Below are 27,433 nucleotides of genomic sequence, written 5' to 3'. Positions count from 1 at the left end.
GAAAGTTGTTATATTTGTCAAACGTATGTCATTTTTATAATTTATATTGCAAGCAATGTTATCTTTCTTATGATATTGTAACATGTTGGCACTGGTGTTCATATACCCAAGACAGGTCACCGCTTATGGGTTTCTCATTAGAAGATGTTTCTTTCTGAGTAAATAGTGTAGCAAAGACTTATGCAATTCTTTAAGGATACTGTCAAAACATAAATCCTCCATGTACTAAAGTCATACTACATGAATAAAGACACAGAACACCAGATAGAAGGTTTCTTTTTTGTTTTTGTTTTTGTTAAAAAAAAAAGCTAATTTCATTCAGGCACAATTGAAGTATGTTCCTGGAGTGGAGAAAAACGGATGCATACTAATAGTACATTAATCTCAATGTGTCATCTTCAAAAACGTAAACTAAGATAACTCTTAACATATATATGTATACAGTATTTGCTTTCTGAACATACAGCTTCTTACGAGAGTAAATCCAAAATGGAATTCAGGTTAATAATGAGCAGATTTTTGCGCAATAAAAGGCTGTTTTAATGTTTTTTTTTAAGTTTTAATTTTAGATATCTTTAAGTTAGGTTAAAGCTAGGGGTTTTAATCTTGGCATTTTCTTTTAATAGATTGATCACCCCAGCTGGATGATTAATTAATCGATTAATCACACCCGTTTGCTATAATATGAAATTGTAGTGAAAGACAACTAAAAGTAACACTTGATATTAATGTTGTTTTTTGCAAGCCTTTATTAGTGACACCTAACGTTTTACAGGCAACTTTAATTTAACAATTTGACAAAAAATGAAAATGTTTACTTGCATGTAATCTGAAGTTAGCCAAAGCAATTCTTTTAATATAATTCAGAAAATACTGTGCCATGCATTAATGTAAATTAGCAGCGGTACTGCAACCAATACTGTGTTGGGTATGTTAGGCCGTTTATCATATAAACTTTAAACTAACAGGTAATTTATTGAACTGAATGCTGTTTTATTTTACTTTAATTTAGTTAGCTGAATAGCTCCTTAGACAGACTATAACTGTTCCTTCTGAGCCGGTGGTTTCCAAACATTTTTTCTGCGCCTCCCTTCAGAGATATTTTTTTTTGCTGTGCCCCCTTCTAATAAACAGTAAAATAAAATTATAATATATATTTAAGATGGATACACCTTATTACAATCACTATTCATAATTGTATTAACATCAATACAAAAAACTAGTCACTTAAATGTTGTGCTCTCGTTTTCCTTCTTCATTCCACTTTTAAATGAGAAAGTAAGAACATGGAGGATTTAAAATCCCATTTAATTGCTTCACAGCAAAACCCTGTAAATGAAAGATTATAATATATTTATTACAGTATTTAGTACAGTATTAGTCTTTAAATAATGTTAATGCAATTATGAATAGTATTGTAATATTTGTCCAGCTCATTTATTTTATTATAACTTTATTAAAGATTTGTTATATAAAATGTTGCTCATTTTCTGCATTCTGCATGCAGAAAATCACATAAATTAAGCTAAAAGTTAACCCCCCCATTTATACATTGAAGCTGTATCTAAATCTAGATTTTTATTTTATTTTATTTGATATTAAAACCCGCCACCGCTACCCTTTCAAATGAAGGAGGGCTGGGCGAGAGAGGTTCGGAGCTGCAATAGGGCTGAAAGAACAAGCTCTGCGGACGGGGGCTGGTCAGATTAAACGTCATCCCTGCCTGGATAGTTGATAGTCAGTCATCCTGGAGAATCACTGGGTCTGCCAGTGGAGCTTTTACAATCGCCAGGAAGTCAGAAAAACATCTTGGCGCCTCCCTAATAACCCTGAAAACACTGTTCTGAGCGATGGTAAAATGTTGGGTATATCTCCCTGTAACCCGTTTGTCATCGTCTTTTGAAATACTCTCCGTCATCTTTCTAGATTTCTTTCTCACACACTTGCTTTTTGCATAACACGTGGGTAGAATTTAGTAGGGGTGTGCAGAGAACCTATTACTCGGAAACCAGTCCTCTTGTAAATATTTGTATGAGAATTTATTTGGATGTCACAAGTGAGCGGAGCGAAAACCTGAAATGTCATTAAAATGCATCTCTGGCCCTGATTTCCACTCAGAAAATGACCAGAAAATGGGGTTATTTACTCCAAATTGCCTGTGATCTCTCAAGCATCAATTCTACAAGGACTGCACAATAGTGGGAGCCTAGTATAGGAAAGACATCCTTTTGTTAAGTTCACAGATTAAAATCATATTTTTTTTAAGTAATGTACTCTAGGAGGTAATAAACAGGCTACTATAAGGAATGTAGTAATCAAATGCAGTGCTAAAAACATATGCATTATACACACGTTGGCACTCATTCTAAGGTAGGAAATTTATATATGGCTCAAAAAAATATTTGTAGGGCTAAATCAATTATTTTAGAAACAGTATGTCTTTCTGCATCTATCCCAGCTGCCCTGCAACTCATTACTTTATCCTGCAAGTAAACAGGAGCTGTGCATGGTAGCCTAGACACTAGAATATGAAAGACACCTTGTTTGCTCACTAAAGACGGGAAGAAATTAATTAAATTTGTGTTTTTTTCAATGCTGTATTGTATCAGGTAATAAGCAGGATATTGTAAAGAATGCAGCTATCAAATAGTGCTGGAAACTAATGTATTATATACTTGATGAACAGTGTCATAAAAATGACTATTGGCTAAACAAAGAAATATTTATGGATAAATCAACAATTTTAGAAGAAATACACTGTTTCTACATCTCCGTCATCTCTCCTGCAACTGTAACCCTCTTAGACGGAAAGTGGTGCAAATGCACCCCAAAAATGTAGCTTGTGCACTTTGAAGAATGATTACTCCTGAGTCGGTATCAGAATAAAGGCAAGCGATTTAAAGTTTAATTTCATCATCCGGCGATCTTGGGACCAAGAGAAAAGTACCCGGTCAAGGCAGTAAAACTGCTCAGAATGTCTTAAATCATACATCAAACTATTACTCCCTCCCCATGCATTATATACCAATGGGAATTATTCTTATAAGATTTAGATTTATTTTTTATTAGCAAATAATTGAAATTATAATTATATGTACCCACTTTGTATCTTGATCGCAGTGCAGTTCATCATAAAAACAGGGTTGACTTATGACACACATATGACACATATGACAGCTCCTCATGAGTGTGAGAAAAAACAGCATGAATGAAAGAAAAGAGTAGTGATGTAATAAAGTATAACATTCATTGACAGAAAATCATTTTAAAAAAGGTGTTTTGTGTCGTTTGCATGTAAACACTATATCAAAAAAGATCTTGCTGAATTTACTGTATAGTAGTTTATCACAGTATAATTGTTATTAGAATAAATTACGTTTTCTGTCATTTACTGTGCAAGTAAATTAATGTAAACAGTTTATGAGAAACTCACAGAATTTACTGCATTTTAATACAGTACAATATAATTTGATAGAGAAAAAAGTTTTGTGTAATTTACTGCAAATGAAAACAAATATAGTACAAACAATTTTTATATAATCAAGAAGGTTCCATTAAGTTCGTACCATCATGTTATTTAAAATATGTAGTTACAGTGACATCCCAGAACATGGATGTGTCACTTCTGAGGCTAACGTAGTTTCTCTTTCAATTCAAAAATAGCCATCAACTAATGGGATTATGCTGATCTTAATATAAAAGCTGCCTTTAGGCCTCCGTAGCTCTGATGTCAGCGCCCCACCCTCGGGTGCTGAATGACTATGCAGAGCGTAGGAAACCCAGCCTTTTTTGCTTTCAGCTGCTGATCAGGATTGAGCGTAATCTATTTGTTGTTCTACAACACTCTGATTATTAAAAAATAAAAAATAAAATTCAGTGTTTGTACCCTCCATTGCCTTAATTGTGCACAGGAAGCTGGCGGCTGCCCCTTCCCTGGGTTTATCTCACTGAAAACCTAGTTATGTTCGCTGAGCGCAGACCGCAATTCACCAGGCTCGGTTGAATTTTGCGCTCACCTTTAGCTCTCATATTCAACATGCCGGCTGGCACTGCCCCTAAGCACTCGGCTGAGTTGCTTATTCGAGCATTCTTGCTCTTTTCAGCTTGCTGACTCTTTGAGTCTGTCTCGCTTACTATTGTTATTTATTACAATAATTAGAGCTTATTATTATTACCTGTATATTTTATTACTTGTACTAACATTTGTTTTTCTTTCTTTCAGAGAGAAACACGAGGTGTGTGTGTGTGTTGGCTGTGGGCTAGACGGAACACTACAGCAGTGATCTTTTTAGATCGTAGCCTGCTAGACACTCAGCAGAGGTCTTTATTAGACCATAGCTCACTGAGTTTTTTTCCCTGTGTGTTGGCTTAGATCTCCCGATCTAAATTTTAGTCAGGTTTTCTGAGGGATTATTCTGCAAGTGTGTCTCACCACACTCTCGCAGCGACAGGCACTCACCTGTGCACACCCTTGCCCCGGGCACATCTGTCCCTCATGCACATCCATGCACTCCTCTTCCCCCTTGCACTCCCCTGACCCTTGCACGGTGCAGGTGCACATCCGTGCCCTTGCACACCTTTGCCCCTGCACTCCCGTGCACACCCGTGCCCATGAAGATCCGGAACTATCCAGGTCACCCTCCACGTCTCTCAGGCGACGCTCTCGCTCACCTACCAGGAGCATGGAGCAGCTTTGGCGCTCCCCTCCTAAGGTGCGTTCACCTCCCACGCGGAAGCGTGCGCGCCCTAGGTCGCCTAGGGAAAAACAGCCTAGCGGGATCTCAGTTCTCACGGACCAGATTGGTTGTTTTATGGAGGTGGTGATGGGACAACAGACATTCATGTTGAATATGTTGTCGGCCCCTGGCACAACGGCTGCGCCGGTTCCCAGGCCGCCCGTTCTGACTATTGAGTCTCAGCCTGAGCTTGAGGCCATCTCAAACTATGAATAGGACATCCTCTCTCTGCTGATGTCTGGTGACGACTAGCTTGTGCAGGAGGGACCTTCTTGCAACTCGGTGGATGAGCTGCAACAGGAACCGGAGGTATCTCCAGGGCCAGCATTTGAGGCTTTGGTTGAGCGAGCGGCTCAATGTCTACGGGTATAATGGCCCAGAGACAAGGAGCCCCAGGGCTCCTGGTTCTCTTTGGTTTAAGCCAGTACAGGACAGGACACTGCCCCCTTTCCTTGACTTTGTCAGGGAGATCCAGTCTTCCTGGTCCAACCCAGTGTCAGCACCTAGCACGGTGGCTGGAGCTCGGGTTTTTTCTTCCATGCAGGGAGCGGAGGGTGCTGGCTTGGCATCCTTCCCCCCTGGGGACTCCGCTATTGCAACAGGCACCAGGCATTGGACCGGCCAAGGACCTACAATGTCCTAACAGACAGCGTTGGACAACAGAGACGCACCTCAAGAAGGTGTATGCCGCTTGCTCCCAAGCTGCCCAGTTTTCCAATGTATCGAGCATGCTCTCTGTCTGTCTTATTAAGGAGCTTCCTGATATGGTCACCGCGGCTCACAGACAAGAGCTGAACCAGGTCTCTGAGGCAGTCACCAGACTGGCCCAACTCACGGCCAGAGCGGAGGGCTGATGCCTTGTGGCACTGGTGGTCACCAGACGGCAACTCTGGCTTTCCCAGGCTAGAGTTTAGGAGCAGGACAAGTCCTCTCTCCTGGATGCCCCTATCACTCCTGGCCATACCTTTGGCCCCGCAGTGGAGGAGAATCTTCAGAGGACTCTGAAGACCAGGGAGGCATCAAGGCAGTATGCCCAGCTGCTTCCACAGAAGCCTGCCTTGCCTGCTAGGGCTTCCCCCCTGTAGGGGCAACAGCCTACACCCAGGCCTGCTCGTGCTCCAACGGCACGGCCGATAGCACCTGCCCCGCATCGCGGTCGGCCTGCAAAGAGGGGAAACTGGCGCCCTGGTGGGGCGGGAATCGTCAGCGACCCAAGGGTCCCTTGACTGCGCCCCCTGCATGGCCTAAGGCTCAGCATCCCTGAAGGGCCGCATCAGCCTTCAACTCCTGTCTCCCAGTTAGTGTACTGGCAAACCAGCACTAACTGCAGTGAAAGACATACTCCAACATGCGGCTCTCAATACAGAAATCCTGGTGCTTCTCTTGAAGTGTGCCATTCGAGAAGTAGATCCCTCCTCTTGCAGGGAGGGGTTCTATTCAAAGTACTTCCTAGTGCCCAAGAAGGATGGCAGGTTCCGCCCTATCTTGGATCTGAGACTTCTGAACAAACACCTACGGGTGTTACGTTTCAAGATGCTCATACAATGCCATGTCGTCCAGGCCATTCGGCCGGGTGATTGGTTTACCACCGTGGACCTGAAGGATACGTACTTTCACATACCCAGCAGGCCCGGGCACTGGAAATACCTTTGCTTCGCGTTTCAAGGCAGGTTCTACGAGTACTGCGTACGTCCTGGGCCCTCTTTCGAGGTGTCCCAGTGTCTGAAATATGTGCTGCAGCTAGCTGGGCTACACCACACTTTCATAAGGGTCTACAGACTGAATGTGATGGATTCCGCTGCTCCACTCTTTGGAGCTTCGGTCTTGGACTCTATTACATCAGTGGAAGAGACCGCTTAGTGTTAGTCTGGATTAGACTGCTGTACTCTCTGAGAAAGCTCTCCAGCGTTACCCATGTGGTAAGAGTATCCCGGTACGATAATGTACTGTTAAAGACCATCTGTTCATAGAACAGTGTTTGGACATATGTCTTTCAGAACCACACGCTGAGGCGCTGTTCCGTGTATATTTTTTACATGTAGACCAATCCTGTCCTATTGCTCCATAGTCTCCCTCGCTTTGGTACACAGTACCCATTAGTTGATGGCTATTTTCGAATTGAAAGAGAACGTAAGGTTGCGGATGCAACCCCAGTTCTCTGAAAGAGGAAATAGCCATCAAGCAGCGAGGTCGCTTCAGTAGCCCTTGCAGCCTGAAGCAAAAGAGGCTGGGCTTCCTACACTCTGCATAGTTATTCAACACCCGAGGGGTGAGGCGCTGACATCAGAGCTACGGAGGCCTAAAGGCAGCTTTTATATTAAGCTGAGCATAATCATATCACCTGACGGTGATACCCATTAGTTGATGGCTATTTTCTCTTTCAGAGAACTGGGGTTGCATCCACAACCTTACAATCTAGTAAGTAGTTGGCCGAAATAGTAAAAGGGTCTTAAGGTATATTAGCATTGCTGCAAAGGCAGCTGCAAATTTAACTCTAAAATAAAACACACAGTGGCAACCATTCGCCTGAACATTAGAAGATAATGCATTTTATTTTCTCATTCCACAGAATATTGGAACTCCAGCAAAATGGGGACATGGATGTTCTGAAGCACAAATGGTGGCCAAAAGACAGTCAATGTGACCTTTACTCTTCAGTCAGCACAATGCAGAAGGGAAGCGCTTTGGATATCAAGAGCTTTGCAGGAGTTTTCTGTGTTCTGGCTGGTGGCATGGTCCTGTCCTGTTTCATAGCAATGTTAGAGACATGGTGGAACAAGACAAAAGGCTCAAGGGTACCATCTAAAGAGGTAAGTCACTGTAACATGTAACTTTTGTATACACATACCCATGCTTATATGCATGGTTGTTGACTACACTACGTAACAGCTATATTTGACAACAAATAATTCAACATATTATAATGCCTTTCAGTAGTTAGAGTCCATGGATTGGAGAAATGAGGAGGTAAAATGCTTTTGTCATGAGCTATAGTTAAGAGACTGTTCCTTATGTTTGATAACAAGATCATACCACCTTATACATGCTGCTGTATAAAGGGCTTCTTAAGTTATATTAAAAAATGTAAGCATTGAATCTCTAGTAGTTCTTAGAGTGTGACACTGACTAATATATATATATATATATATTATGCTTATATATACTATATATAGTATATATATATATGATAATATTATATCTATAATCGAAGATCATCCCCCATGGGAATGTACCCTTACAAATTAGTAAAAAGGCAGGAGCTGGCTTGCAGTCCTAATTTTTGTTGTTGCTAACAGTGCTTTAAAATCCACTTCCTTATCACTTATTAATTTTATTAAAATTACAACTGTTCCCTTTGTATTGTGAAATGAAAACTTTGGTTAGTAAATCTATACAACTCAAAATAACAGGACTGTTGGTAAGTCCTGTATCAAATAAGAATTATAGAACTTCATAGAGAATGCCTTTCCATGCTTATAAGTGTGAAAAGAAGCCATAGTTATAGCTATATATCACACCGGACCCTCTCTGAAAGGTTCCATCCCATAGGGGAGTAGAAGGGATTAGGGAGTATAAATTAAGGTTAGCGGTATTGTGGAATCACTTTTTTACAAGTAATTTTTATGTTGATTAGTGATGTCTGTAACAGTATAAAGTATAGAATATTAAACATTTGATTGAAAACTGTAGGTCTTTTGAGAAACAGCTCCCAGGTGAAGTACATGCAGGCTTTTAGCAATACATTCCAGATTCTGAGAGGCACACTGATTGCTCTATAGTTCAGATTTAGTAGGGGTACAGTCACAAAATAGAACAAAGGCTTGCCACAGCCTTAATGCATTCTGTCCAGAATTCTTTCTGGGAAATCCAATGAATGCAGCCCCTCTGGACCAGTTATTGGTATATGTTGGACATTTCCTTGATGTGAAAAAAGTACATTTGTGTTGGTTGTCTTTTTCATAACTTCCACAAGCTCATACACAACATACAGTTTAAAAGCTTTTCAAAAGTTGCATTTATTAAAATAGGGATAGGATTTACAGTAAGTATTACTGGAGGTACCCCCAATAATGTTCAATGGCAAAAAAAAAAAAAAAAAAATCTGTCTTACATGTCATTCTTCATACCCACAGTAACCCACAGAAAGTCTAGACATGATCACAACAGCAATGGGTTGAACCACACTGGAAATGTTTGTCTTCATATCAGTAAAGTTAAAATTAGGTCAACTACACTATTGGTCGAAAGGTAACATGCTGTCATATTTTACATGGCAATGGTTTGAACCGATACATGCTGGTATTATATTTCAGTACTGGGGCACCACATTAGGACCACTGGAGTGTCTCCAGCATGATACTTATTTTAATGGTATCCCTTGTAGACTGAGATCCAGTAGAGTATTGGGCTTTTTGATCACAAAACAAAACATATTTTGCATGTCTAACTTCAGAACTTGGTAAAAGACTCCAAACTTCAGTACATCTCTAGCCTAAAAAAATAGTATGGGGTTGAGTGAACACAATGATGTTTCACTGGTTATAATGTGTATCAATTCAAGATAAGTGCCTCCCTCATCTTTTTTTTTTGTTTAAACACCCGCTACCAATATGGGTTTTTTTGGTAATCAATCCTACTTTGCTGCTTATATATTTTTATAGATAAGTAATCTCTGTTGTGATAAAAGCACTTGTGGAAGAACAATGTGAAATGCCATTTTTCTTCTGACACACAAAAGTCTCAGATTTTTAGACAGATTAGTGTGATGCTTTCTTGTCTTCCTGTCTGCTCTCTCTGTCCATTTTTTTGTATTGCAAAGTTGCCAGGCTAGTGATAACATCTAAAATGTCTGAGGAATCTTTCAGATTTTATTGGCTGTGAGTTTAGTGTAACTGAAAATGGTAAATACTCATCAGCACTTTCAAAGCATATACCCTCACTCTCTTGTTACCCAATTATTATTATTATTATGAACTGAAAGGTCAAGACAGTGATAGGCGAGTACAAGAGTTTTGAATTGGATGCGAGCAGCGATAGGGAGCCAGTGCAGAGAGTGGAGCTGGCCATGAGGGAGTTGTAGTAGTCGAGGCAGGGCAGTACAGTACCAGAGCCTGAACTAGGAGTTGTGTGTAGTGGGTGAGGAAGGGGCGAATTCTGCATATGTTGCTGAGGAAGAAGCGACAGGAGCGTGCCAGAGTAGAGATGTGCTCAGAGTAGGAGAGGTAGAGGTCAAGGGTGACACCAAGGTTCTTAGTGAATGAGCGCTTCAGTTGAGATTGTTTGCAGTCTCTCCCTGTGGCAGGCTGGCGAGTGGATAGAGGCCCAGAGACAGACTGCAGTTCAAAAAAATAACTATTTTATTATAAATAAACACAAAAATGAAAGGGCACAAGGGCCAAAACAAAGCAATTTAAACACTAAGAAAGACAAAAAGCAAAACTTACAAAAATAACAATTTCCAGGCTGGGCAATGCCGTCACTGGATTCAAACTTTCCAAACAACTCCAACCTGCTTTCTCAGCTCCCTCTCCCAAATGAGAAGCAGAGGCCTCCTTTTATGTCAGGTGGCTGGGCGCTGATTGATCGCTAATTAACCTAATCAACTAATCAACCCCAGCCACCTGAACATAATAAACCCAGGCAGGTATTGGAAGTTAACCCCATCCCTGCCAATTTAAAAAGGGCAGAGCTTTGCTCTGCCACACTCCCACAGTATCTTTCAGACGTTTTGGTGACTGCTTTTGCATCACCATTGCGAATACTGTTAGCACCTCTAACAAGCAGGCTTCCCTCAGTCTCGTCTGTGGTACTTAATGAGTGGTTTTTGTGAGTGGCTTGTACAGGTGGGCATCCCTGTACATTACTACCTGCGGTAACTGTGAACCGGTGGACCCGTACCGTACTGGTACCGAACTCACTGACAGCTCCGTTCCTACCCAGTACCATACCGAACCGGGACCGAGGTTACTACACTGGTACGGTGCCATCTTTGTTATTGTACCATACTCGTTTTTGCTTTTAGCACCATATAAGACATTTTTATATTTATGTAATAGTTGAATTACTTTTTTTTGTTGAAAAGTATTATCTGTTGTGTTTACGTGCTGGCCTGTCTGCCACATGGTGCTCAGCACATGTGCAACAAGACAGCAGCTGGGCTCAGCAGTACTGTGCCGGACCAAGATACTCCTGGGTTTTATTCCTGTGAGACATGCAAGACCAGTCTGTCTATTGGGTTCAAGCACGGCAGGTGCTGTTACTGTCTGGGGCCAAAGCATGCCAAGGAGGCGCTGGCTAATCTCAGCTTCTGCGAGTTTTGTGCCCCTTTTTCCAAGCATACGCTTGAGAAACAGCTATCCCAAAGCTATAAGGACTATGCTGCGTCCCTTTCTCCTGCTCAGCGCTATATAGGGTGCATGATGCGGAAAAGCTGGGCCTGGCCCCAATTATTCCAGGTTATACCAGCTTTGAGTTCCATGGTTTGCCATTTGGTCTCTCTTTAGCTCCCTGTGTGTTCTCGAAGTGCATGGAAGCTATCCTGAACCCACTGAGACAAAGGCAACAGAGTACTCAGTTATCTGGAGGACTGGCTAATTTGTGCTGGTAGCACAGCCACAAGAAACTTGTCAACGACCACCTTCAATGATTGGGGCTTATGGTGAACCGTCCGAAAAATCAGCTCACGCCTTCTCAGACAGCCTCCTGTCTAGGAGTGTGCCTTGACTCCAGGTCCATGCGGTCCACTCTGTCTCAATAGAGCCCTCATGGTAGTGATTTTCCAGAAACTTTTGGGCTTGATGGCAGCAGCTTCGCAGGCCTTGTTCAACAGCAGGGCTTTTCAGCCCACGTTGAACTGTAACCTCCTATTGACAGTGTCTCATCATTGTCTAAAGGCACTCTCTTGGTGGAAACAGCAGGACCATCTACGCCTCGGCATAGCGCTGGGCAGTGTCACCAGAAGGCGCATCCAGCCTGGGTTCTAGCGCTGTGTAGAAAGGCAGGGGTGAGCTAGGTGTATGGAACCCCCCTTGCCAGGGTCTCCACATAAATGTTTTAGCACTGCAGGAAGTTTACCTGACCGTGTAGCATTTTTTTGCAGAGGTTCAAGGGGTATATGTGCTTGTCCATACATACAACAGCACAGTGGTGACTTACATCAACCACCAGTGCAGCCTCAGGTTGCCCCCTGTTTCCATTGCGTGGCCTGCAAGCGGGCATACTTGAACCTCCTCTCCCTGCGGGCAGTACTTCTGCTTGGGGTGACAAACTGGGCACCTTAGAGTGGAGGCTTCATCCCAAGTTGGCAAGCCTCATTTGAGAATGGTTCGGGAGAGCAGAGAAAGATCTTGTTGCCTTCCAGGAATCAACCCACTATCCCCCCCTGCCACACGTTCCCAGTACAAGTACAAGTGGGATGTTTTTCAGACGTGGTGTCTGGCTTGTGGGTTCGACCCCGCAGCCTGTCCAATGGCAGTTATATATTGCATGCTACTCACCATACCTTTATTAGGTTCTACAGACTTGAATGTCATGGATCCTCAAAACCGAGGCTTTAGAACTAGAGTGGTAAGGGTGGCTTCCGAGTCTACCCTTACAACACAGGCACAGAGGCGAGTTCCTAACCTCCTTTTTAGCCCTAGCTACTTGTTACTGGAGTTCCGTATGGTAACACACAAGAGAGCCTCTTGGTCTTGTAGCCTTCCAGTCATTTTGCAAACTCGCCTTGCGACAGCTTTGGTACCCTTACCCATGCGGTAATGGTTACATTTCATACTTGAAAGGGAATGTTAGGTTATTATCATAACCCTGGTTTCCTGAAATAGAAATGGATCCATTAAACATCAAGGCAGAGATGCCAACTTTGTAAGATAGAAATCCCTAGCACCTATGTCAAAGCGTGTGGGGGGAAACCATAGCAAAACCCTAGCACTAACGAGAGGGTGGGGTGCTACATGAAACAATAAAAACATTGGTTAATTCTTATACCATACAGCCTCTCAAAGAGGCAATTTAGACTACAGTAGGCAGTCAGGTAGGGTTAGGCTGAGACTTACCTCTTTTTGCCATTCAATCGGGTTGACGTCACTGTTTTTCAAATTAAAAATAAAAATATATGAAGGAGATTCAGCGTAAAGTCTGTACTATTTATTGGTTATACATGTATATGCAAATAGCATTAATGTACCCATAATATTTTTCTAACCATTAGTAATACAAAACTAATACAAAACTAACTAGGGTTTTCAGTGTGTATTTTTAACAAATTTCAGTCTTCGCAAAATTCAGGCTTTATTGGAGTAGTCATTTTTACAAAAAAAATAAATAAATAATCTGTTTAAAGTCTATTTTTCATCTTAATTTGAATAGTTAGGCCTATAGCTTGTACAGCATCTATTTTTACATCTTTGATATATTTAGGAAAAAAAATCATAATTACATCTTTTCGTAGACAAAGCACAGTGTTGCCATCCATTTCTCATGTAAGGTCTCATAAACCAATTGAAAGTCATGTTCCAAGGATTTCCTCACAGTTAGCGGCAAACAATCCAAGAGTGCACATGTTGCCACACCAAAGTCATCTAATCCCTTTTGTGCCTTGCTTTCAAACAAAGCCTTATATTGTACGCCAACAATGTTAAACAATGTGTTTTCTGCTTCCAAGAGCTTCAGAATTTCAACAATTGGGATCACATTTTCAATCACAAATTGCAACAGACAAAACAGCTTATTTTTATTTTCTTGGGTGTTTACACAGTTCCTAAGTTTGCCACATTTCTTCCCCTTTGCCTCCTCACTCATAAGAAAATCAACAAATGCACGCAGCATTTTAATTAAAGCAGAAACCGCTTCAATGACAATAACATCTACTTACTGTATGCTACAATGGGATTCGCTTTCAGCTCTACTCCCCTGGCGCAGCACAAAGAAAAGTAATTTCTCTCGTGCATATTTGAAAATAGCTCCCGAGTGCATTAAAAAATCAACTAATTGTTTAAATGTACTGCATTGTAGCATCAGAAGCAGGGTCATCATATCATTCTGTGCATGAAAATAATAGAATTGGAATGGGGGGGGGGGGGGGGGATCTTAAACCATCTCTTTGTCTTCTTGGTCTGGTTACAAACTCCTCCACTGACAAATAATGTTTTTAGAAAGAGTCATAAACTAACTGCTTTTATCTCTACCTGTCACTAAATGAGTCATTTCGGCGCCAGTAGTATTTTGCTGAGGGCAACTTCTTGACAATTCTGAGTACCTTGACACTAAGATGAGAAACAGTCCTTGTCGTAAATCCAGCCGACAGGGAGGAAAATAGCGGACCAATGGAGAACAAGGGGCTGCGTCGGTAAGAGAACAACCAATGAAAGACACTTCATGTGGACTCAGGCAATGCCCAAAATAACCAGACTAACCAATCACAGGGTTGAAGAGAGAATCACAAAACCTGCTTACTTTCGAAATATGAGAGAGCTTCTGCTGTGTGAGCGAGCTTCTGCTGCGAGCTGAGGTTTCCAGTGTGCTGCTATGAACAAAGTTGCAGAGTCTTGGGAGCACACATGCTCGAATTCACAGAAGGCAAGGAAGAACCAATGTTCTGAATAATGGCTAAAATCATCTTCTGAGGAAGGGCCCTGCCATCTGTCTGACGAGAGACTGGATCAGTAAGCGGTACACTGCATTAATCGGAAAGTGGGTCTTTGTTTCCATGTAGTCGTACAGAAGAATTGCCACAAGAACACTTTTACAAACTATATAACTTTTCAATTGCAACTCATTAGCTGAACTGAGTTACGTCTGATCAATGGAGCTATTCCCAGTGGGAAAACTGCCAACAACAAAGATAATGTTGCAAGCCTTGGAGAGCAATAAGCTGATCTTCATTTGAAAATAACTATTTGTATTGCGAGCCTATGCAATACAATGCCTACAGCAAAGTACTGTCTACATTGGAACTGCGGATCTGGAGAGCTGCAGTATTTATCGACACAGACTGACTTCTGTATATGGAATTTGATAAGTATTCAACATTTCTAATATTAAATACTTTATGACTCGAGAAAGTAACTGAAGCAAATGCTATCAAGTTAAGTGGAAACTGTTCTAGAAACAACTGCTTCTCCTAATTTTGTTTTTTAAATCGCCACTTTAAATGGCTGTTGTGTTTTTCTAACTTGTATTTTTTACATTGACAGTGTTTTTGTTATAGATATCACTTCTTTTTTTTTACTTAATCAAATAATGAATAAAGCGAGGGAAAGATATTAGGGAATGTGTATGGCAAATAGACAGATAAGACAAGAGAGTAATAAGTAGAGTAATGTAACAGAAATGAGAAAAGTTTTTAAAGTAAAATAATGGTAGAAGGGACTTTTGGACAGTATTGAAAGTGTAAATATTGTATTCTTTTAGTTACAAATGTACATCCATCAGTGGTGAAAACAATATGTCTATTTTGGTAGGTATTATATATATATATATATATATATATATATTATATATATATATATATATATAATATATTGATATATGTAGGTACAAAACTACAATGTTATGAATGGTTAAAAAGGTACAGAAAGGGTAGTATACTAACACATTTTAATGCTGAAAGAAAATTGTTATTCTCCTTATTATAGAGATGTTATGAACTTAGGCCAATGTAAGGCATTTGTAAAGCATTAGATCTCTTCACATAATGTCCTGAAGTAACACCCTGTCCTTGGTGAATGATAATGGAAGCTAACTGGTCATTCCTGTTGTCCACAGTAATTTTGCTCTTCTGCACAGCAGTAAACTTGGCATTGTGTCTCTTTGTAATGGTCCTGTCTGGTTTGATTTGCCACAGCATAAGCTGGAGTACAATCATTCATCTTGCTGACTGAATAAGTTCACTTTTCATGATTGGAGAAGTTTTGCATTGCCCACATTTGCTACTAAGAATAGTTGCCCATTTGTCATTTCTATAAATGTGACCCAGGACAGTGAAATCAGTCACTTGGTCAAAAATTTTAAAAACTGTTTTACTGTGGCAATGGATTGGACATACAATAAGCTTTAAAATAATACCACACTTATTGGTATATCTCAAATGGGGCCTGAGATATGACATTTTGAAATCAGCAAAGTCAGAAGACGCCATTTGAGAAAATTAAGTTGAAACATGGGACACCTACTTTCCAGCTATTCCCTTAGCAACCATTATGTTAGAATTCTGACACATACACCAAATGTTCACCAATAACTCCTCATACCTTTCTGCAAAATATGACAAAGAAATTATATGATACAAATATTTATTTTTCATTTACTGAAACATAGATTTTTTCATAAGAGAATCAGATCCTTCTCGAAGTCTGGCAAAGAACCCATTGATTTCCTCAGGTCAAATATATTTTCGTTAGAAAATACCTCAAAACAGGGTTTCCCATCATTCAGTTTGCAGCTGTATTTAGACGACTTGTTTACGCAGCTGTAATTATGGTTTTTTTTGCAACTCGCTTCTAGTATTGTTATCAATAACGTCAGCGACATGATTCTCCATCACCACAGCTACTTCATCAATGACAGCCACGTCGTCATCACTATCAGCACTGAAATGATCATCTTCGCTTATGCTGTCAACATTATCAGAGTCATCTACATCACCACTCTCACTGTCAGACTCAGACGAGCACGCACCGTCACAAAGAATATCCCGAAACCAGCTGCATCCACTGTATGTCAGTCGCAGCAAATTCCATGTTGCTGGATTGTAAAATGTTAAGAGAATTTGCAACATCCTGTTCTTTTGATAAAGAAATAATTCGCCTGATTTATTTATTTATTTATTTATTTGCCGGGGTTTAATATCGCAAGTTCTCTGCGTTCACAACCACAGCAATGCCGCTGTCCCAGAAGTCAAAGCGCGTGGAGGCATTCAGCCAATCGGTGGATACTACAAGAAGCCAAATGACGTCACGCATATCAACAAGCAGAACTGTTTACACTGCAACCACTTCTTAAAACTGTTTTCATTGGCTAAATAAGATGTCAGTCTATTAATGACCTACATAGCGGGAAAGAGGGAAACTACAACTTTCAAAAGATACCCGGATGGTGTGTATACGTGGAAGGACGATGTTGCTGTGATTCTGTAAATTGTGCGGATTTTAGTCTTTGTTTCAGCTAATTTTGACAATCTATAGGTCGCTGTTGTTACCAAAATGTCTATTTACAGTTTAATAGAGGCATTATTTCACAAAATAAACTTGATAAAACGATAGCTTGGACTGTTAAGTACACAAAAACATGTAAAACTCAAAATCGATAATTATGACTTCACTCAGTAATCTAGCCACTGTGTAAAATCTACATATGCGACTTCCAACTGATTTTGCTGTCCAGGGTCACAAATTAGTTCTTCCAAACACATGGAATCCGTACCAACAGGTACATGTAGAGGGTAAACATGCAACACCTGTCGGATTGATGAGAAGTAGATATATCTAGTACATAAAATGTCATGACTTATTGTGACTGAAACCACAAATTACAAACAGTTTGGTGAGAAACTGCAACATCTTGCTGCTCACCTCTATTGAGGGCTTTTCCTAAGAAGTGACAAATATCCACAGTAGTTAAAGATGTTGTGGGTGGCAAGTGATCATATTTGTGAACAAAGTTCCTGATAGCCTCCTGTTGACTGTGCTTTAATGAATCCTTCAGAGGCTGCAAGTGAAGAAGGAACTGCAATGTTGCATTTGCATAGCATGAGGTGAAATTGGGGTTGCTCAAGCCTCTGAATGGATGTGTAACTGCAAGTGTTCGTTAAGAGGATTAAGGCTTTTGCTGTTCCTGAACATTAGTGATGTTTTACCTTTTGTCCCTTGTGCGTGTTGGTCTCCTTCAAGCTTATCAACTTAGGACAATAAATCCCTCTGAGCCTATTGTACTCTGCAACTGCAGTTTGAGATGCCTTAATGCAGGTGGGGTCAAAAAGTTGATAAGGTGGACACCACTTAAAGATGTAACTCTGGAAAGTGCAACAAAACTTTGTCGATAGGAGAAAATGGAGTTACCAAGATCCATCATAACTGTTTTTAGAGTCATACCCTGGCATTTTTGAATGGTGATTGCATGAGCACCATTTACTGGGAACTGCTCTTGAACAATGTAGACTCTGCCCATGATTTCAAACTTTGAGTGTAAACATTCAAAGGTATGGGTGACTCCTTTGTTAAATGAGATGGTTATATTTTTGACCATACTTGTGTTTTCCAGATAGTAGGAAATGGCTTGAAGCTTCCCTATTGCCCCATTAATGAGACAATTGGCAATGTCAATGTTCTTCCGAAGCTCCAGTGTGCAGCCTATTTTGACTCGTATGGTAGTTTCCAGTCCAGCTGTACGACTGTAGTCAGCCTCGTAGGTGTTCATTTTTTTCAGCACATTTCTCTGGAAGTTACAAGGGCAGCCCACAGGCCGTAAGATGAGTGTCCTTTCCAGGGATACGATCAAGCACGGCAGTCTGGATCTGGTTACAGGCATCTACAGTAGGCATGATGCAGGTTGAGCTTGCGTCTTTGTCATCTAAGTCTTTAATGTGTTTGATAATTTGTTTTTTGTAGCTGGAAATATCTTCCATAGGTATCAAGCGTAAAGTCAACAATCTGTGATCAGCTTGGTTGGTGGCTCTGAGTCAGGCACAGTTAAGGAGGTTACCAAAAGTTCTGTCCTGTTTCTGGCACATATTAAGTGCGAGTACGCAAATAAATTCCACAAATCCACAGATCATCATACGCAAACAAATTCCACAGATCCACAGATCACATGGAGCCAGTCAGTTTGTGCAATTCCTCCTGAGTAACTGGCACATAAGGTGGATTCTGATATACAGCAGGAAGCTGTAGCAAATCCACCAGAAGTAAGATGTTGATTTTTCTAAACCAGCCATCATCTGTGTTAGCAGTCTGGAAAATCTCACACAGGCAGATAGATGTACAATAAGGTTCCATTGGAAATCACGGACACCTCATCAATAATAACGAGGGTCACATCTCGCATGTCTGTATGAAGGCATTGCAGTAACTCATCAGAGAGGTTATGATACATCTGTGTTTTTCCATGCTCCACTGGAAGCATTACTAGTCTGTGAATGGTCTTCCCATTGATACTGTAAGCTGCAACTCCAGTGGGTGCTGTGATTGCCAATTCTTTTCCAAGTCTTTGTTTCACCCATGCTGTGACAGTTTGAATGAGGAAAGTCTTCCCTGCGCCTCCAGTGCCACTCACAAACATACAGAGGATGGGGGCGTTTGTTTCAGTTTGTTGTTGCAAAGTTTTGGCAATATGGTCAAACACTCTCTGCTGATCTTTATTAAGGTGCTTGAGCATGTCTTCTACATTTAGTAGAAGAGGTTGTGCCACCACATCTCTGAATTCAGTCATTGCCTCAGCAGCCTGCAGAGGATCAAAGTGAACTTGATTTTCAGGTCATTCTGTTTCAAGGTCATTGTCCTCTTCAGCCTCTATTCCCATTTGCTTTTGCTCTACTAGTTGGGTTAACTCCTCATCAGCTGCAGCTATTTGTTGTAGTTGGTCATGATAGGCCATAGCTTTTTGAAAGCTATCCCTACAAGCATGTAAGGCTACCACAAAGGTCTGTTCTGTCTTTCCATGGCTTGAAAAGTAGGAGGATAGAAGCATAGAAGTAGTTCTCTGAGTAGGCATGTACACTGTAATGGTAATGATTGATTAAGTAGGGCATGCTTCTCTTTCTGATGTATCCCAAGGAAAACATTTTAGGCTTCTCTGTCTCCACATCATGCCATGCAGTGAAATCATAGAAGCTTATGTCTTGCAGAGCCTCCGGATGTTTGGGGTAGTATGAGTCAATCCAGGAAGGAAAGTAGATGTGGGTTGAGTCAGGATTTTCTTTTGCTAGCATGTCAGTGTGTTCCTTGGATTTCAGCCGGCAGCTGAAAACCATTGATACATCAATCCACTTGTTGTTTGTGTGCAGATCTGTGGAGATTGTCTGCTGCTTCAAGTGCACCACATTCTCTGTTGGACAAGCTGCGGAGTGCAACATTTCACAGTCTGCTAGCCAGAGACTTGTTTAAGTTGATGTCATTCATTTTGCCAAGGGCAAAACTCTTCTTAGGTTTTGAAAGGTAATGTAGTGATTGAGGGCTGTAGATTGTTCACCAATAAACTGAATATCGATATTGCCCTCTGAAGCTGGCAAAATTGCTGGATTGTAGTCATTGGTTCTGACTTCTGCACTACTCCATGGTAGATCATAGAGTCTGCCATGAGGTTTGAGTGCTTTACGGCCAGCTTTCCTCAGCCACATCTCGGATTACCACCATGGTTTGTTATTTTCTGGGAAATCCAAAGCAACAAACTATCACCACCTTGTTTTTGATTTTCTTGGCTCGTAGTCAGTTCTTGTTGCATTTATGCTGCTGCCATTTCAAGACACGGTCTCTGAGTACAGGTGCTGTCAGGTCATTTGGAATGGTACAGGTGACACGTTGATTAATGTACTGTGCAATTTGTGAGTTGGGGAAACTCCAATAAGTGGTGCATCTTCCACCCAAAGAAGCATGTGGAAGTGCGGCATTCCACGACCCTGGTATGTAAGCCAAAAGTATTGTGTAACTTTCCCCAGAGGGCCATTTCGGGATGTGATAAAATGCAGGATTGCAAGAAACTTGTTGTGCGTGAACCGAGATGCATTGACAGGATTTGCAAACCCTGGTCCTTTCACCTCCTTTGTGTATTGTCCCAGGTCAGTCCAGGTCCTCTGTTAATCTGGCAAATATTGGCCTGATGCTGCAGGTGAAAGATATATTGCTGATTCAGCCTAAATTGCGTGTTGCATGACTGAAGCGGAGCTTTGACAAATTGTTTGATTCAAACGGGGCGTCCGTTCAGCATGCATTCCATGAATTCCATGAGTGTACAAGTCTGGGAAACACAGTAGGTCTAGTTTTTTTCCCCCAGTCTTCCAGAGCGTCATTCTGTATGTGAAGCATTTGGTAAAGACCTTTCTTTCTTTCACTGTGTATGGGATGTGTTGTGTAATTGTGGTAAATGAAGCCTCTTCATCCGGTTGAACCTTATGTAGCAAAGATTCTTTGGGGTGAGGTTGTTCTTTGGTTGTTTCCTCCACAGTGATTTCATTGTCATCTTCTTCAATGTCAGAATAACATTAAAATGCTTTCAAGTTGTGATTAGTAAGCAAGTTGACAGAGTTTTTTGACAAGATGATGTCTTTTTAGAAAGGATTGATTTCCTTCAATTTCCGTAAAGCATTATACACTTTATGGATATCCACAATGTCTTCCCAAACAGTTTTGGACTTTGCTGGTGCACTGCATACCAGGATGTGGAGTTCCAAGTCATCTGGCAAGGCTTGTTTTGGCAGGGGCAGTTCTCTCCGTGTTTCCTGAAGATCTGGCTGTTTGTGAATAAATTACATGTCATTTTTCTGTTGTTGAGTTTGTTTGTTTAGCTGTTGGTCCACATGGAGTTATTCCTGCTGCTGTTGGGGTCTGCCTGTGGCTCATTGCAATGCTGTTGCTGCTGGTTTGTGTTACAGACAGTCGCACAGTGGTATTCCTCAATGGGCGGATTTAATTCTGAATATTTTACAAATCCAACAAAATAATCCAGGCATTGCAGGTCACAGTGTTATCAAGAATATTTTTCTCGGGGGCCAAATGAGAGTATACTGATTCCTTTGGGGCCGTGACTAAAACAAATATATTACCACTAAGATATACACTGTGTAGGCCTATTCTCAAAACAGCATGGCTGAATATTTAAAAGTTAATATTCAAAATAAGTAGGCAACTATTACTATTACTTATTCATTTATTTTTTTATCAAACAAGCCACCTTCACAATATTAGGAATCTACCATATATCTAACATGGCCTACCTTATATAAAAAATGTGTCTGTTTCATTAATTTTTTTAACCAACAGTGGATAATGCATTGCTGAGTTTGTTGCGCTCATGTATCAGGTGGTGTCTGGAATGATCCAAATGCAATTAAAACACCGGGTGTGAAATAAATATATTTATAACTTCTCTAATGCAGTTATTTAAATAGTGATTAATAAAATCAGTCATAACAGTGCGTCTCAGGTGCCTTATAGAAAAGTGAGAGCAGCTCACCACACCAAAACGTAAATACATTGTTTAATATAAATGGTGTGGATATTACACTGCTTGCGATCCCTGGTTTATTTTGACATTGACCAACATGTGGAATCATCTGATTAGTAGATGTCTAGTTATTTAGCTTTTCTGTTTGAAAAGTCGCTACAAAAAAAAGTAAGAAACGGAAGAGGAAGAAGGAGAAGAATAACAATTTTACCTTAGTTTGAAAACTTATATCTCATTGTGTAAACCAGGTATTTACGTTTTGTTTTTTTTCACATTTGATGTAAGAAAGTTTCAGACTTTTGGTACTGGTACAGGTGGTAATTCTAAGTGATTTAGTTTTGTCGCTGAAATATGGTAAAAACACCAAAACTCATGGAGCTGTATGTATAGAGAGTCTCGGTAGTTTCCAACAAGTTTTTCTAACTTGTACAAGGAACTACCATTCCTCGCAATATAAAATAAAAAATTACTTAATTAAAAACACTATCCAGATTTACCTTAACCTAGTGCAAATGGTACAACAATTGCATTGTTACCTGTTTGCACCTTCAAATCCAGTGACCACATTAAGCCACACTAAATGAACTTTACATTTCTAGGTTATGTATAGTCCTCTTCACCTGGTGCATGTGTATTTTGTGTGATTTTACAATGTGATGCTAACCAGCTGTTTCTCCCCCCACACACACCCTCCCCTCTCATCTCCAGGATGATAAGGAGATAGACCTGGAGCACCTCCATCGGCGGGTGAATAGCCTCTGCACAGAGGATGACAGCCCCCACAAGCAGTTCTCCACCTCCTCTATTGACCTGACTCCTCTGGACATTGACTCGCTGCCCACACGGCAAGCTCTGGAGCAGATCAGTGACTTCCGGAACACACACATCACCACCACCACCTTCATCCCTGAACAGATCCAGACTCTGAGCCGCAGCCTGTCAGCTAAAGCTGCGTCTGGATTCACCTTTGGGGGCGTGCAAGATCACCGAACTGGCCCTTTCAGGCAAAGGGCTCCCAATGGGGGCTTTTTCAGGAGCCCCATCAAGACAATGTCAACTATCCCTTACCAGCAAACATCCTCTACTGGCTTCAACTTTGGCAATGACCCCGATCGAGGCACCTCAATATGAGTATGGCAAAGAAGAAAATAATTATAGCTTTTGGGGTTTTTTCTTTGTTTAATTTTTTTCGTTTTGGGACAAAATTTCTAAAGGAGCAACACTTGTGTAATGGATTCACGTGGATGTAACTTTTTGAATTCAGTATAAGTGGCAGCTCTCTTTCTCCAACATATAACCACAATAACTCAAGTCTGATTTGATTTTGGTATTCTTTCTTTCTCATTTTTCCATCATGTTCCATTCAGTGATATGCTGCTGTTGTGTGTTCATTTACTGGACCAAAGGCAAACCGTGCAGCGTGAGAAAGCGCACCCCAGTTTTAACGAAAGGCAATTTTCTTTTATTTTTTAACCCTAGGATTGCCTCAAGCCATCACAATGCCAGTATAAAAAATATATACAAATTTAAATTAAAAAAACAGTTAACAAATGACTCTGCACTGTAACAGTGCATTCTGATCTCATGTGATTATATGTTATTAAATGCAGACAGGTTTTCTTATGTATAGTACTGTTTTTTTGTAAGGTAACTGCCTCAATTATGGTAACAAAGTTATCATTTTGGGAGGGAAAAAATAGCTGCAGCCATGGCTTTTACCGTAGATTTTTTTTTTTTTAATAACTAAGCTTTAGTAAGTGGAATGTGTCTTATTAAATATAAAGATGCACCACATAAGGAGTTGTCTTTATTTTTTTCTTTTTTTAAAGCAGAATTTGAGTGCTTTAATGTAATTCTGGTTTGTGTCAACAGCTGTAATGGCTTATTTTGTGCTTTTTATTACATGGTAAATGAATGTCATTTGTGTGATTAGAAATGCATTTGCTATGTGGCAGTGCAAAGACAACTTAAGATTGCATTGTGCTGTTTAAAATAGGAAGCACAATTTACACAGCACCAAACGTGTTTAAAAGAGAGGCTCTCCCATGCCTTAATTCTATTCATTTAAAAGTTTTACTGTCAATTGAATAAACCTTGTAATTTAAATTGGTTGTACTATATCACAAAGTGTCAAGGAAAACTGTGAGACAATAGAAAGTTTTGGAACTCTATATGCTTTTCTGATTCATTTTTAGTTAATATAGTATGTGTTATCTAACTTTAAAAGTGCCAACTGTTAAAAGGCTGTTAAAGTGCAGTATAGAAAACCCCAACCCTGCTGCCAAACCTTTCACTAACACCATCTTACTATTTCATAATGTTAGACATTTAGGATGAGATTTTCAGTTATCTTAAGACTAATTGCAAATGTGGTAAGTAGAGAGCAGCAACGTCTGTGTTTGATGCAAGCATTAGATGTTACTTTACTTAACTGTGGCTAATGAATGATAATAGGAAACAGACAACACAGGGTTTCTTTAGCATAAATAAACATTAGTAAAACGTATAGATTTTAAATAGCAATGCTAATTCTGTTCAGAAAAAGACCATCATGTAGCAACATCACTGTTTTTGTAGTATATCTTACAGCATTGCTTTACAGTGTCAGACAAACCCATTTCTTATCACAGAAACGCCATCTTTTGGGGAAGAATGCAAGTTCCTAAAAATAAGCATGCACAACTTGCTAAGCTTGTAACACTCTTAATTTCATATATAGGTCATACAGAATGATTTGATAATTTCAACTGATTACAATGTACAGTATTTAATATAGGCCTATTTTGTTGTTGTGTTGCATATTATACAAACTGAAAAAATTGGGGCCTCTGTTACAAGTGGCAAAGCTTTCTGTGTATAATTTGTCTAATAAACTTGTTTTCTAAACTTCCTTGTCATGCTGCCTTTGGTATCAATACTGTTGTATAACTGTATACTGACTGACTGTTGCACTGCATGCTTCATATAATGTAAAAGTGATATGCTCTTCTCACACAGCAGACCCACAGCTTTCTTTCACATAACTGTAAGCCTTGCACTTCAAAAGTAGAAAACTCACATTACCAAGCAGGAATACTGATACTTCAACTTTGTGCATACAACTAACATGCTCATTTCAGTAAAACCATGTACAGCTTTCAACTTTAGAAGAGAATAAGGAATCGACATCCAACTGTACATGTAATTTCCATCAAGGGGTTCTGCTGACAAGGTAAGCACCAGAAGTGTTTCTCCCTGTATCCCTGTATTCAAAAGAATAAGTGGATGTCAAAATTCTCGAAAAAATCTGAATCCCAGAGTGGTATAGTCAGAATCAGTTTTATTGAATTGTATTAAAAGATAGTATCGTTAACTTTAAAAACAGGTTGTATAAGTAAAATGAAAACATTAACTTTTTTTTTCCACTCCAGCAAAACACATTATTGTTTTTTGTTTCTCTGTATTAGTCATCAATCATTACAGTAAAAAAAAAAAAAAAAAAATATATATATATATATATATATATATATATATATATATATATATATATATACACACACACACACACACACACACACACACACACACACACACACACACACACAGTACTGTGCAAAAGTTTTAGGCAGGTGTGAAAAAAAAAAATGCTGTAAAGTAAGAATGCTTTCAAAAATAGACATGTTAATAGTTTATATTTATCAATTAACAAAATGCAAAGTGAGTGAACAGAAGAAAAATCTACATCAAATCAATATTTGGTGTGACCACCCTTTGCTTTCAAAACAGCATCAATTCTTCTAGGTACACTTGCACACAGTTTTTGAAGGAACTCGGCAGGTAGGTTGGCCCAATCATCTTGGAGAACTAACCACAGTTCTTCTGTGAATTTAGGCAGCCTCAGTTGCTTCTCTTCATGTAATCCCAGACAGACTCGATGATGTTGAGATCAGGGCTCTGTGGGGGCCATACCATCACCAGGACTCCTTGTTCTTCTTTACGCTGAAGATAGTTCTTAATGACTTTTGCTGTATGTTTGGGGTCGTTGTCATGCTGCAGAATAAATTTGGGGCCAATCAAATGCCTCCCTGATGGTATTGCATGATGGATAATTATCTGCCTGTACTTCTTAGCAATGAGGAGACCATTAATTCTGACCAAATTTCCAACTTCATTTGCAGAAATGCAGCCCCAAACTTGCAAGGAAACTCCACCTGCTTCACTGTTTCCTGCAGACACTCATTTGTGTACCGCTCCCCAGCCCTTCGGCGAACAAACTGCCTTCTGCTACAGCCAAATATTTCAAATTGTGACTCATCAGTCCAGAGCACCTGCTGCCATTTTTCTGCACCCCAGTTCCTGTGTTTTCGTGCATAGTTGAGTCACTTGGCCTTGTTTCCACGTCGGAGGTATGGCTTTTTGGCCGCAAGTCTTCCATGAAGGCCACTTCTGACCAGACTTCTCCAGACAGTAGATGGGTATACTAGGGTCCCACTGTTTTCTGCCAATTCTGAGCTGATGGCATTGCTGGACATCTTCTGATTGCGAAGGGAAGTACGCATGATGTGTCTTTCATCTGCTGCAGTAAGTTTCCTTGTTCCAAGTTTTCTGTGTCTACAGTCCTCAATGTTGCCCGTTTCTTTGTGCTTCTTCAAAAGAGCTTGGACAGCATATCTGGAAACCCCTGTTTGCTTTAAAATTTCTGCCTGGGAGAGACCTTGCTGATGCAGTATAACTACCTTGTGTCTTGTTGCTGTGCTCAGTCTTGCCATGGTGTATGACTTTTGACAGTAAACTGTCTTCAGCAACCTCACCTTGTTAGCTGAGTTTGGCTGTTCCTCACCCAGTTTTATTCCTCCTACACAGCTGTTTCTGTTTCAGTTAATGATTGTGTTTCAACCTACATATTGAATTAGCACCTGTTTGGTTTAATTGTTTAATCATACAACTTTCTATATGCCTACAAAATCCCTGATTTTGTGCAAGTGTACCTAGAAGAATTGATGCTGTTTTGAAGGAGAAGGGTGGTCACACCAAATATGGATTTGATGTAAATTTTTCTTCTGTTCACTCACTTTGCATTTTGTTAATTGATAAATATAAACTATTAACATGTCTATTTTTTAAAGCATTCTTACTTTACAGCATTTTTTCACACCTGCCTAAAACTTTTGCACAGTACTGTGTGTGTGTGTGTGTGTGTGTGTGTGTGTGTGTGTGTGTGTGTGTGTGTGTGTGTGTATGTGTATGTATATATGTATATATATATATATATATATATATATATATATATATATATATATATATGACTTAATTTGCAACTTTAGAGTTAGTTTTTAATTTCTAAGCCTTTAAGCTGAGTATTTTCCAGTTGCAAAAGTCCTTTTTGACATTGTGAAAGGCTGTTACTGTATCAGAGAGGTAACTTTGTTACAATGGAAAAAAAAACACACAGTATGCTGCATCTCATCTTACCATAGCAACAACCAGTAACATCATTTTTTTTAGCTAAGACTTCCTGCCCTATACACTAGTATGCGTGACAATTAAAGTTTCACATTTTCCCT

At 40.1% G+C, this 27,433-nt stretch overlaps 1 protein-coding gene across 1 annotated transcript in view; it reads left to right on the top strand.

The window, feature by feature from the left end:
- LOC121319581 (glutamate receptor ionotropic, delta-2-like) overlaps window positions 1-24,776 on the top strand; it is a 603,766-nt gene extending 578,990 nt beyond the window's left edge. The window contains exons 15-16 of the mRNA XM_041257164.1: window positions 7,306-7,546; window positions 22,599-24,776. Of these exons, the coding sequence (XP_041113098.1) occupies window positions 7,306-7,546; window positions 22,599-23,021 (664 nt within the window). The 3' untranslated portion in view covers window positions 23,022-24,776. The remainder of the gene's footprint in view (window positions 1-7,305; window positions 7,547-22,598) is intronic.
- Window positions 24,777-27,433: the final 2,657 nt, after the last annotated feature.

Source organism: Polyodon spathula, chromosome 1, assembly GCF_017654505.1.
Source record: "Polyodon spathula isolate WHYD16114869_AA chromosome 1, ASM1765450v1, whole genome shotgun sequence".
Classification (NCBI taxonomy): Eukaryota; Metazoa; Chordata; class Actinopteri; order Acipenseriformes; family Polyodontidae; genus Polyodon; species Polyodon spathula.
This window is presented reverse-complemented; position numbering and strand designations above follow the sequence as displayed.